General features: G+C 47.2%; 1 protein-coding gene across 1 annotated transcript in view; it reads right to left on the bottom strand.

The window, feature by feature from the left end:
- LOC119405329 (uncharacterized) overlaps positions 1–10627 on the bottom strand; it is a 67382-nt gene extending 56755 nt beyond the window's left edge. Inside the window, exons 1-2 of the mRNA XM_037672159.1 lie at positions 10465–10627; positions 8342–8482 (exon numbers count right to left, since the gene is read on the bottom strand). Of these exons, the coding sequence (XP_037528087.1) occupies positions 8342–8443 (102 nt within the window). The 5' untranslated portion in view covers positions 8444–8482; positions 10465–10627. The remainder of the gene's footprint in view (positions 1–8341; positions 8483–10464) is intronic.
- Positions 10628–14015: the final 3388 nt, after the last annotated feature.

Below are 14015 nucleotides of genomic sequence, written 5' to 3'. Positions count from 1 at the left end.
GCCTTGCTTAAACCAAGTTTGAAACCTACCCTTAGCCATGTGAACTAGCATTTGGCTTATTTACCTCCTACCTGCATCGACCGCTTTCGCTGTTACCAAGTCTTGCGCGGTAGAGTGGAAACTTCATGTTTTAAACTGTAGTACATTAATTACGAAGTTAATTGGAAGGAATCAAGGTTGCTACTAAAACACACCATTTTAAGATAATGGGTTTGAGCCCCACGGACCACCACCACCACGTGTTGGTGGTGGTGGTAGTGATGGTGAGGATATTGCCACAGCCGGGGTTAGCCTGGCGGACCTAATTCTAAGGCATGTTGTAATTACTTCTCTACAGTTGTTAAACAGTTAATGTTCCATATAGAGAGAGAAAGAGTAAGACGTCAGTTCTGACACAAAAGCATTGACGCCCCATATATATTCCTTAGTTTATTTGTGTGTAGGCATCATCTGGCCATAACTTATATGTCACTTATATTAACATTGATTCATTAGTGCCCAAGTATTGCAGCCGTCATGTACGTAGCTGGGGGAAATTTACACTTCAGTGCGTTATCTGGCGATAATGTTTGTTACATCAAGCCCAGCGGCACTCCTGTCGAGTAAATGCACCTCGAGGCTGCCTTTCGGCAGGGATTCCTACATGAATAACTCATAGTAAAAGAAATTTCAACAGCGCTTGAACAGACACGAAAAGTGAGGTAACACGGACGTGCTTTGTGTCTATCCCGGCGCTGCTGAAATTTCCTTTACAGTGAACTACCAACTCGCCCAAACTTTCACGTTAATGAATAACTCACCAAATGAATACCATCGCTACGCCAACAACTAACTTCTCTATACACGAGTGTGTTGACTCTAGCGGACATATCAGATCTACAGAACGATATTACGTCACACTCGCGATCTGAACGCTATGCTTTAGAAGACGCAACGAAGTTTACGTGACAATGCAAGTATTTAAAGCGGTATTCATATTGCTTATTACGTATTGAAGAGGAGGAACAAGAAATGCTCGGGTTTCTGTTTCTGTGCGCGTGATCTGCTTTCATGTTGGGCCGGCGCTACATCGACTGCACAAGTCAACAGCGCTTGACTAGTCACCAGCGCTTGACAGCAACTTCCACCATCTGGTGGAAGTTGCTATAATATCTGATGTCAACCTGGAAGTTCGCAACCGAACGCTGCCGATTGCTGCAAACACTGCAAGAACCGATATTGCCAACAATCAGCCGGACACCACCGCGGCTCCCATCTGCAGCGGCACCATCCAGCGCTGCCGTAACCCTCCGAGTTTTTAGCGGAACAGGTGAGCTGACGTGGATGGTTGAGTATCCACCTATTTGCGCATCATAATGACGAACAACTCGGAAGGTCCCGCGAAAGTACGCGTCGTCACCTTCAATTTTTCTGAGGTCGCCAACCTCTGGTTTTACAATCACGAGCGTGAGCTCTCTACCTGGTCCGATTTCAAAACAGCGACCTCAGAAGTCTTCGGCTGCCCGACTTTATCAAAACTGAGCGCTTAAAAACGCCTACGCCAGCGTGCTCAACAGCCCGGTGAGACATGTACGTGCTACATAGAGGATGTTGTAAATATTTGCTCCCGCGTCAATGCACCATGAGCGAAGAGGATGAAGTCAAACATATCGTCAAAGGGCCTAGGACGAGGCATTTCAGACGCTTCTTGCGAGGAACCCTCCTTTAGTCGCGGCGTTCGTTACTTTTGCCAGAGCTCCAACGAGCTGCGTCAGCAAAGGCTCCTTGCGCGCAGCGCTCTCGCATCTACCGAATAAATCTGAGGCTCACGCTTGCCTCGCACCCGTCGCCCGATACATCGATCTCTAGCCAAATCAATGACTTCATTCATAAGGAGGTGGCGCGCCAACCATCTACGCTGCCTTTCAGCGATCAAGCCCTACAACCTGATGCATCTCTGGTTGCTCCCATTAAGATGGGGATCCGCGAGCAACTTGCCGAGTCAGTACCTTTGGCCCAATCATGTCTGCCTGTGGCTGCATCTCTGACCTATGCCACAGTCGTGGCGAAACCTGTTCCGCCGACATATATGCCTTCTCTGAAGAAATGCGCCCGCGAACAGCCCAGCTTCCTGTGTCGCCTCCAATACCACGTCGAAGTCAATATGTCCAGAAACCCTGGCGCACACGCGACAGCCAGCCCATATGCCTCGCTTGCGGTTTCGCCGGTCACCTGGCGCGCTTCTGCAGCCGTCGCATGCCGCCTGCTCATCAAGCTGCCGCAACGACCGGATATGGCTACCCAAACGCTGCTACCGATCTTGCCACGCGTCTCAGCTAGGACGTTTCACCGGCTCCGATACTGCCTACCAACAACCATCGCTCCCCGCGACGCCGTCGTCGCCGGCCTTCCTCCTTACGTCGTCGGCAGTCACCTAGCGAGGAAAACTAGTTGCTGCAGTTCCGCAGGCACGCACTGCCAGCTTCGCGACTTCTACAAGGCCTGCACTATCACCATGCAATTTGCTCGAGGCTATGGTGGAGGGAACTGCGGCAGCTGCCCTTGTTGACACTGGGGCTGCGCTTTCAGTCATGGACGAGAACATTTGTCGTAAGCTACATGAGGTCACAACACCGTTCCCCAGCATGCTACTGCGCACCGCAAGTACGCAGCACATAGTAACGGTTGCTGCATGTATCTCGAGGGTGGTTACTGATGGCGCCCTCTATAGTGTCGCATTTCTTGGGATATGTTCATGCTCACATGACATTATCCTCGTCTGGGACTTCTTCCCTTCTTCGATTATACCCGGCCCGAGGCACCGCACTTCCCGTTATCTGATGCTGCATTGCCTTACGGTTTTAGAAGTACAGGCCAAAAGCTCACTGTTATATCCTATACGCACATACAGCAATGTCGGCCTTGTGCCCATATCTTGCTCCACCGCGCCGGATGCTACCATCCTTTTTACGCGGCCGCCTATTTTTCTGGTCGCAGGGCTCTCCCTCTCCCGTTTGCCGTCCTCACTACTGCATCTAGGTTACCGGCTATGCGTGTGTGCAATCCGTTTCCACATTCTGTGACCTTGCTGCGCGGAGAATCTCTTTCTAGTATTTAGCCTATTGATCTCATTCGCATCATCGAGACTTCGGATGGCACGCCGTGTTATGAGCTCAACGCCCTTACTTCTCCCGTTCGGCGCACGTCATCTTCATCGTCATCGGCTTCGCCTTCGTCAGACATGTCTTAATCTGTCTTGGACGCCCATCTACCACCCCCGTACCGCACGCAAGTCCTTGCGCTTCTGCAGAATTTTCGCTGGTCGTTTGAATGCGACCAACCGCGCTTGGGGCGTAAGACGAATGTCAATCACAGCGCCCACACAGACTCTGATTCTCCATTTGGCCCGCGATCATACCATATGTCGGCAGCCGAGCGGTAGGTGATCAACGAGCAAGTCGATAAAATGCTTAGACTTTGCGTCATCCGCCATTCCCACAGTCCTTAGGCGTCTCACGTGGTATTAGTACGAAAGAAGGACGGGTCAATACGCTTCTAGATAGGATGACTCGTAAAGACCGTCTACGCGTTGCCTCCGCATATATAACGCACCCGACTGCTTGCAAGGCGCGGAGTACTACTCATCTTCCAGTCTTCGCTCTGGCTGCTGACAAGCGCCGATGGCTGAAGGTGACTGCGAGAAGACTGCTTCTGTACCGCCCTATGGCTTATACGAATTTACCGTCATGCATTTTGGGCTCCTCAACGCGCCCGCTATATTCGAGCGTGTGATGGACGTCATCCTGCGTAACTACACGTGGAAAACATGTCTGTACAATCTTGACGACATAGTCGTGTGTTGATCTGATATTCCGACACACATCACTCGCTTGCTTGAGATAGTCACGTGTCTCACCTCTGCCGGCCTTCAGCTCAACATCAGATAAGTACCGTTTTGCTGTCCGCAGGTTAACACTATTGGGACACGTTGAACCCAAGGATGGCATGCTTCCTGACCCAGCCAAGCTTCGCGCCGTCGCCTAGTTTCCCAAGCCCACAACTCTTAAAACACTCCACAGCTTTATATTTCCGGCGCTTTGATGGTAATATTGCAATCGTCATAGCACCACTGACGAAGTTGCTGCGCTCAGTCAACCTCGTGCGATGAAGCATTCAAGCAACTACGTCGCCTATTTACTTCACCGCCTATTCTTCGATATTACGATCCCACAGCCCCTAGAGATACATACGGCCTCTAGCCGCATCGGAAATGCTGCAGTTGTTGCGCAGGGGAAAGACGTCTATGACGAGTACGTCGTCGCGTATGCCAGTCGTACCTTGAAGAAAGCAGAATTGAACAAGTCTGTGAAAGAAAATGAGTGTTTAGCCATAATCTGGACTCAGCAAATTTTGTCCATACCTATATAGTCGCACCTTCGACGTTGTTCCGGACCACCACGCCCTTTTCTGGCTTTCTTTGCTGAAAGATCCGTCAGGTCGTCACAGCCGATGGGCGCTTCGCTTACAAGAATATGACATTTGCGTTGTCTACGGATTGAGCAGGAATCACTGTGATGTCGAAGCGCTTTCTCGGTCACCAGTACCTTCCGATGTAACTTCCATTCAAAGCTCTTCGCATCGATGTCACCCATCGACATCACCGATATACGTTCGAACAGCGCAAGGATCCCCTGCTTTCATCTATGCTCAACTGCCTGCAGCATCCATCAGCCACACCTTCTTCTTAAACACCGTCGCCAAGCCGCCCACTTTTTTGTGCGCGACAACATCTTTTACAAGAAAGTTCGACGACGCAAACCACCGAGAATATAAGGCGAAAGGAAAGAGCGTCAACTCGCAACTAACTTTATTTTTGCAAATCCACCGCAATACATACACCATGCCACACATGCGCAATAACACACCATGCGTCTCATCCAACAATCGGCCGCTCTCAATGCTCGTGCTAGTTCAGAAACTAGTCAAAAAATGAAAATCAGCTGAACGCAGCACCACCGACGTATCGCTAACAGATATCTTTTTTTTTCTTTCGGATGAGTTATGCTTCTAGCATCTCTCGCTCAATCACTTCCTTGCTTCTATCTAAAAGAGTGATATTGGCAAATCTTGCCTCACATCCACACGCGCTGCAGTGAATAGGCTAATGTGCCAAAAGGTTATTCTTTATCGAAAGAACATGCTCTCTCGCTCGATCATTTATCGCGCATGGGTGGCATGGTGTATATATTGCGGTGGTTTGCAGGAATAGAGTCAGTTGCGAGTTGACACTCTTTCCTTTCGCCTTTTCTTCTCGGTGGTTTGCGTCGTCGAATTTTCTCGTAACCTGCACCTACTAGCCCAACAACAAGTTTTACTAAAACATCCTTTAGCACAGAATGTATATGCTGGATGGTCTCAAATGGCTACTCGTGATACAACGGCGCATGCGTTCTGACATCTGCGCTTGCTTCCATGCTGCTCCTCATCATGTTAAGGCCGGCGTTCTGGAAACCTATACTCAGCTAAGGCAACGTGTTTTTACGTGCATACAATGTGTCTCTTTGCCTGCCCGTACGTTCGTGTCTGTACGGTGTGTCAGCGGCGTAAAATTCACACCACCCTCCAGGCGAGCTAGAGCGGCTCCTCTGCCCTGCTCGTCCCTTTGATCGCGTCGACATCGACTGATGTGCCTCACTTCAATGCAGTTCCTTGGGTACCAGATGGATAATTGTCGGTGTCGGTCATATGACGCGCTATGCCGACACTGTAGCACTCCCAGCTGCCACCGTTCGCGAGTTTGCATTATTGAATCTGCGGAATTCCGTTCTTCGACACGGAGCACCATGCGAACTGTTCAGCGAAAGAGGGCGCGTCTTCCTGTCCGATGTCATACAAACCCTTCTGGCTGCATGCGGCATCGTCCATCGCAACTCTACAGCATGCCGCCCGCAAACGAATGGCTCGACGAAGAATTTCAACCACACACTCAGTGACATACCTTTGTACGTCACGTCGGATCACAGTAACTAGGACTCTATTTTATCATTTGTCACTTAAGCTTTATATAAATTGAACACTGCCACACAAGTTACCACTGCCTTTTCGCCGTTTTCCCAGGTATATGGACGAGAGCCCTCTTCTACCACAGAGACATTGCTCCCATACCGACCCGACGCTTCCGAATGCACGCTGGTGTCTGAAGCGGCGAAATACGTAGAGGTCTGTAGGCAGCTCGCTCGTAAACTTACAACCACCGCTCAAGGTAGCGAAAAACTGCGACATGAGAATGACGCACCCCACCAGATTTCGCACCTGGTTCCCTCGCTTGATTGAGGACCCCGTTTCACAGTCCTGGCCTTTCAAACGCGCTATGATGGCCCCTACCGCATCAATTGCCGCACTTCCCCTGTAGACTACATGGTTGAACCCATGACACCATCCTACGAACTCGGACATAGTGTTGTGACACGGTTCATGTCAGCCGACTTAAACCGTATTATGACCCCCTGATACTGCATATTCCTTAAGACGCAAGGATGGCTCATCTCTCTCGGGGGCAACTGTAATGAAGAGGATGAAGAAGAAACGCTGGGGCTTTAGTCGATGGGCGTGTGAGCTGTACTCGTGCTGAACCGGTGCTGTTTCGACTGAACTAGTCGTCAGTGGTGGACAGTTAGTCGCCATAGGACAATAATGTTATTTTACGTTATTTTTGCAGTCCATAGGTAAATTTTTGCCGCAGCGTTTTGAGAAGGTGATACCACTGACACCGCCAGAAAATAGGTGGCAACGTGGGTCTTGACGTGGTCTTGATCTCACATAGTACGCTCTGCTGCTGTCACCAGTTATCCGTTCGGCTTAGCAGTGTAGCAGCCTTTAGTTTTTCAGGTTTTGTGTAGGGCTTGCTGCTTGCTGCAGAAATAATTATAATGTTTGATACAGACATAAAAATACTGATACAGATATAAAAAAGGACATCTCCATTACTTCGCCGATGTAGCCGGTCCCGTGCTTGCTGCCGCCACGTTATCCGCGTGAACTTTTTAATCCCGTCTGCCGACCTTACTTTCTGCCTCCTCTCTCGCGCTTGCTTTGTCTTGAAATCCAGTCTTTTACTCCTAATCACGAGCGGCTCATTTGCCCTGACACAATAAGCCCTGCCCGTGCCCACTTCATCTTAATTTCGACTGTGGTGCCATTAGAATGATTTTGTTGCCTCGCCCCCTCTACTCTCTTCTTGTCCTTTAAGATTACGCCTATCAAATTGCTTTCCGTGGCTCGCTGCGTGGTCCTCAATTTGAGTCAAACCCTTTTTGTGAGCCTCCAGGTTTACGAATAATGTCCAACGGTAACATCGCTTTTTTATGTTTCAGCAACGGAGGTGTTCCAGCAGAGGTAAATCACTGGGGATAGCCGTCTCCACTACCTAGCCCAGCTGCGAGAGCGAGACCTCACGAGAGGGAGTGCATCGGTAAATGTAAGTGGTTGAGAGAGAAGCCGAGTGTAGTGAGTTGAGTCTGGTAGAGAAAGGGTAGCGACGTGGAGAGGCTTACGCTAGGTAGAGAGGAGAGCCAATGCAAAGCTATTGCAATAATATAGAAACTTCAGCGAGTTGGTACATCTTCATCATGCGTAAAGTACAACGCGGTCGGGAAACGACGGACAAAAGAGAAGGAGCAGACAGGACTAGCGCTGACTCGCAAATGAAATTTAATTGGAAAGGAAAGAATATAAATATCTATGGCGGAGCTATTGTATGACATTTTGCCGCTAGTAAAAACAACACACACAAGGAAGACACGAACACGACGTCTTCGTCGTGTTCGCGTCTTTTTTGTGTGCGTTGTCTTAACTAGCAGCAAAATGTCATACAGTAAGCAATACCAACTAGGCCAAGAAGTTCTCCTCAAAAGGCGAATCTATGGCGGGAGCGGAGTAGGTGGTGTGGAGATGAGGAGAGTGCAGGAACGCGATTGGCTGTGTTGGGGAGAGGAGTCTGTCACTGGTAGCGCGAGCTCGAGCACACGTGGTGTTGCTGACAGAGGAGGACGGGCGCGTCGAGCATTATCGAAAGCGGCGTAAATGCGCGCTGATGCCGCAAGTTTCGTTGTGTAAGCAGACATCGCGAAGTTAGGACAGTTGAAGCAGCACATATCTTTTTTTCATTCAGGCGAACGCCGCAAGGACGCCGTGGGCGCGCAGCGCGTGCCTGCTGCCACGAGGCGTGTGGTTCGTTATTTTTTACTTAGGTGCTTCTTTTGTAGTTAGCCACCTGCTTTTCGCCGCGTGAGCCTCCTCATGAGGCATCAAAGGCTATGGCCTTACAATATGCAGATCAAAGCACATTTGCGAAAACTCTCACCTGGTAAAATATGTGATAGCCAGGTCGTGTCCTGGTTCTCATCAAGTCCACAAGCTGCTCTACATTTAATTTCATTTCCGGATTCGTAAGAGTCAGGGCCATATTAGAGGGAATGCCGAAGCGTGCACACAAACGTAGGTTCTGCAGGTAATGTAAACAGCAAGACTGAAAGAGATCTAGAGCATGGCTTAGAAAACTGCCAATCAAGGCACACCCAAACAGAAACCAAAATAAGGTCGTCACACAGTTGCCCATACATTTTCCATGGAAGACTAAAAGGCGAAAAGTCATGGTCTTCTTTTCAGTAACTCGAATTGAGCCCCCCTCCCCCCTCTTGGAAGCTTTCTACACGCAACGTCGGTTTGCACTGCCTCCGGGGTCAAATGCATTGTGAAGCTTTTCGCACATCATGTGGTTTTTCGGTGCCTCCGGGATTGGCCCACCTTGGTGATGTATTGGGATGACGTTATCGTGCGACATTAGGCAATGTGGCCTCACAGTGACGTCATGATGACGCCACGATTTTGGTGATCTGTGACATCACCGGATGACATCATCTTATGAACTTTTTTTGCCCCGCTCGCACGGACGCCGATGGACACTTTTCGCGTTTGATGAGGCATCTAAGGCTGTCGACTTCCTATTTCTGTTTTGAGCTCTTTTGTTTCCTTATGACTTCATATTCCTATTTTCTACATTGCGTTTTATTCTCTTGAAAGGTAGCAGTGCACTTGCCGAATACATAAATATTGTGAAACATTACAAAGCAACAAAGTACCTGATAAGTAAATTAAAAGCGTTTCGAATGACCTTACAACTACTATATAGCACAACAATTTTTCAGCTGTAAATATCAGTCGACTCAGGCAGAATATTTGCCGTCAATAATGATGGCCTGTGGAAATAAGAATTGAAATGAAAGTCTTCAGCAGCGGCTGCAAGGCGGACGGCTAACTTTTATGAAAACATCTCCCACACAGAAAATTTCTTTCTCAGCTTTGACGCTTTCCTTCTGAGGAACCCAGAAGTATTTTCTTTCAGCATCCTTCTACGTGCGTCTGGATGACAGTTTTTTGGTGCCATGTGATGCCGACCTTTCTTGAGGCATGTATAGATTTAACTGGACGAGTGAGCACGAACATTGACGCAATAGTATAGTCCCTCCATACTAACGAGAATAAAAGGTCCAATTGTGGTCGCAAATACAGGACAAGGCTGAAGAGTGTTCACCGTTTTTAATTACAAGCGCCACATCGCTTACTGGATGGACCAAAAGAATGACCACAGTGAAAGATAAAATTTTAATTTGAACGCGAGTAAAGCTTCTCAGTGGTTTGAACAACAGTTTTTCACGTATGCATCGAGGTACATTTTGAGGCCGCTATTTCAGCGCAACCTGAAAAATAGGATGCTCGAAACGTAGGACATATGGCATAAGAGCATATGGCTTTCAGTCAATGTCCTTCGTCCGTATAGTTAAGCTCCCGTGATGCGTTATTTGTAAGCCCCTATCGTCGGATTAGAATAACGTCGCAGAAGCTCTGCACTGGATGTGCCAAGAAAGTTAAAAAAAAAACTGCTGGAGTGAAAGTTTTGTCTGCAAAGGGAAGCCACACCACCGCCATTTTACTGCAGGCACGATAAAAAGTCAGAATACAGTGAAGAGAAAACAGCGTTTCCCTCACACGGCGCACAAATGTATTACAGGATTTTCATGCACAGACACTGCTCATATGGTGCCTCCGCGTTATTGATTCCCTTAAATAACCTCAAAGTCTCGGCAAATTTTAATAGAAATTAAGCTGACTACTAGTAGATATAATACCTTCGTCGGGAACACCGATATCTGATTTTATATTTAGGCTAGCATTCACGTTAGTAAACGAGAGCACTTTTGAGGTAATGTCCAGTAAAATGCTTCTTCAGCTCTCCTGCTGAGATATTCTGAATGATTACATTCGAGAATTTTTTTCAGACAATTTGTTTCCTCAATCATGCGTAACATGATTAAGGAGGCAACAAAACGCGGTTACCACACGTATATGGACAGTGCAGAAAACTTAAAGGTAGGTACACGTTTATCGTTCTTGGTCAGAATGAGGGCGGGAAAATTAGATACTCACTTTGTAGTACGCCGATTTCCTCCGCTGCTTTCTTGCGAAAGGTAGGGACCTTTTGTGGTGCTGCAGAAACGCCTGTCTGCGTAACAACTGCGGAGCTGAGACCGCGTAAGCGTAGGCTACATAGTAGCGCGCATCTGGCAAGGAAAACCCTAGAAACAGCACCGGTTATTGTGTTAAGCGTTGCTAGTTTTGTGCAGCACTGTGAAGAGCAATAATGCTACCTAAAACTTTTATTTTCGTGCCGGAAATGGCTATTTACAATAAAAAGCAGCACATCTTTCATCAATTGAAGGCACTGAAATAGGAAACACTGCATCCACTTATACTGAAACAGAGAAGGGTGTGATTGGGGAACAGCATGAAAACAATACGCTAAGGTGGTGCGGAAATAATTGTACTACTATTAATTACACTCGGAGGGTTCCAGGTGTCCTGCATTCAACTACTCGAGCAGCGTAACGCGTTGCCAAGAGTTAATGGACAGCTGACCGATATATATGAAGTTCTATTCAAACCATATGATCTAAGGAGGCACCACTGTTAGCTGAATGATCGATAATAAATTCCATCGATGCAGGAACAGAGATCCTTCTAGAAAAGATTCCTCTGAATTTTAGCCAGCAGTATTATGTAATTAGAGGGTAATAATTGGCATTTCAAACGGAACGCGCGTACCTATTACATAACCTAAACGAGAAAAAAGGGAATGGGGAAGACACTATTAGACTCTAAACGTCGTCACCGATAAAAGTGATTTTGCGCACCGATGGTAATGGTTACCAATTCACATTTACCGGCTACCGTGTTTAGAGTGTAATACTTACCTTTATTTAGGAAACATTACTCGGCGGTGTGTCCAGCCTTATAGCGTGCCATAATCTCGTGTCGACGTTAATTGTGTGCATTTAGCTGTTATCAATCAGGAAGAACTTGAAATCGCGGCATCGCCAATTTACTTTTCCATCTCTTGCGCACCATTTAACTGGATACCCTAAAACAGGACGGCGGAAGTTGGTCTCCAGATACAGTTCAGCCCACTGGTGGGGGAGTTTGGGCAATGTCATAATGAGCTACGTTTGACCATTTCAATGCGCCTCTGAAACATTTTGTAAAAATGGGTGTTTAGGGCACTTGAACCTGCTCATTACTTGTGCGCGATTGTGCAAACTTGCAATTGGGAAGGAATATAATTTTAGAAACGTCGAGTGCAAACTATGACAGCGACATAGATGGAAGAAACGACTGAGCTGCTCAGTCGTTCCCTCCCTCTTTGTCGCTGTCATAGTTCGCACTCGAAGTTTCTAAGATCTATAGGCAACAAATAGCTGGTCCTTCGGTCTTATTCAAAGGATGTAATCTTTTTCTTGAATACTGAGATGAAAATCAGCCTTTTAATCCTACTACGAGACAGCTTTAAGAAACTCTTCCATGCAACGAGACTCAAACCAAGTTATGCGTCACTGTATGCTATTGCTACTCTAATGCTGAACAGCGATTCGCACTTCAATTTGTGAAACTTCCGCAAGGTAGAAAAATACCTCAATATATAACGGTGAGAATATTAGCAGAGTGATAATTGTATTGATGGCAGGGCTGTACTTCCTTCTCAGCAGCAGTGCAATATGCTACCTATATAAAGCGTAGGAATGATACTTTATCCTCCTATTGGCATGCCATGAATTAGGCGGAAGTGGGAATAAAGCTTTCAAATAAATCTGCGATGTGAACTTGATTTTCTCGAGTTATTCCCGCGAGAGCCGGAAGGGATCATTGTGGATCGGCGTTGCAATAAGTCTTCGCAATACGTCGCTTCGAAGGAGTAGTTGCTTGCAGGATGCCGAATATAGAGTCGCGCGCACTTTTAGTGTTACTCTTTCCCATCGTCACCTTAAGACGTTTTTTTCGTGCTTTTAGGACAAGGTTCGTCTTTTTTTTAACAATATCGTCTTTCTTCTTGCATGCGTGAGAAACGAGGCAGTCATGAGCTCTTTTTTCATTTACACTTATACACGTCCATTACAGTAACAAAATAGCGCATTCCGCAGCTCACTCTTTTCAATGCTGCACAAAACTAGCTAGACTCAATACAACCACAGCTGGGGTCTTTCCAGAAGCTTTCGCACGATTACAGAGCCATGTTTCACGCAGTCCAGGCTCCGTAGTTGCCACGAAGAACATTCTGTGTATTACGCCGCAGGAAAATTTCTGCCATTCAGGGGATAGAAGCTCAGGCCATCGTCTTACGATCAAGTCAGTACGTTTCTTTTGTTGTCTTATCTTGAAGCACAAAAGCTAAATAAGTATCTTCGGTCTCGTATCATATTTTGCCGATTGAAATGCAACTGCTTAATGATTGCACCGGATTTGGCTGCTCGGTTTCTGTAACAGTGTTTTAGTACACTAGGCAGCCTAAAAATAGCGTAACCAATCTACTTAAGTTCTTATGTGCCAAAGACTCGATGTGAGTCGTTCCTGCTCACTGCTCGGGACGTCAATCGCCCGCTTTTGGGGCACGCGTTTTCTATAAGGCCCGTACATTTAAACTTGACCATCGATGTTGTCTATATCACCACAATTTTTGTTCACATATGCACTAAATGTATTTGCTCAATGTGAAACAAAATTTGCGAAGCTCGCACTAAGCCGCGCAATGCTTGCAACAGCGAAACTGGACGATTATGTAGAATTACCTGGTTGTTTCTAGGTTCTATGTAGGCCTTAGGTAGGTGATGCAGGCTGTTTCTAGGTTGTTTCTAGGTCGTTTCTACGCTTTACTTGGTGATGCTAGGTTGTTTCTACGTTGGTTCTCAGCACAGAGAGGTTCGAGTTAAACCACGGACAGCACAGACACGACATGGCTGTCCAAACTCCAGACAGAAACTCGTGCTGAAACCACGTGATCACACCTTTCGTAGATCTGCGGGCACATCGTCGTTTGCATTGGCATTCCATGGCTTCGCGGTCTTCTCGCGGGCGACGTTGCCTTCCCCGTAACATGGAATTCTCTCCTTGTACGTAATCCGGGTGTGCTGCCCGCCGACGTCTCCTCGCAGGGATTCGTTGTAGGGCTAACTGTCGCCTTTGGCATATTAAGTGGATCAATGGCGAGTAGTGGGATTTACCAAAACTCTTTGGCGTAAACACTTTTAGGATCTTGGTAAATTTTTGCCTGCTTCATTTTTATTGCGATAGCAATTACATCTAAACTCTCGTCTGATTTTGGCCGTCGCCGTCATGTCTCGGACATGTATATGTATATATATATATATATATATATATATATATATATATATATTTTGTAATGAAAAGACACAGAGAAATAGAGACAACGCCCTTGGTGCAGGCCGGCTGTTCTTATTCTGACTTCTGCCTCGTCTTCCTGTAGCCGAGCGCGCGTTCGCGCCCCAGCGGTGCTGTCTTCCTTACACTCGGCCACGACTGCGACGTAGCATGACGAGCTGCCGAAACGTCTCTGGTGGGCGAAATTGACTGCTCCTTGGCGGTCTTTGTAGATATCGGTTCAGCTGTGAAAAGGGTATGTTGGAGTGCAG

The sequence above is a fragment of the Rhipicephalus sanguineus genome, chromosome 9, assembly GCF_013339695.2.
Source record: "Rhipicephalus sanguineus isolate Rsan-2018 chromosome 9, BIME_Rsan_1.4, whole genome shotgun sequence".
In the NCBI taxonomy this organism is placed as follows: Eukaryota; Metazoa; Arthropoda; class Arachnida; order Ixodida; family Ixodidae; genus Rhipicephalus; species Rhipicephalus sanguineus.
The sequence above is the reverse complement of the archived record's forward strand: the minus strand, read 5'-3'. Positions and strand labels throughout refer to the sequence as shown.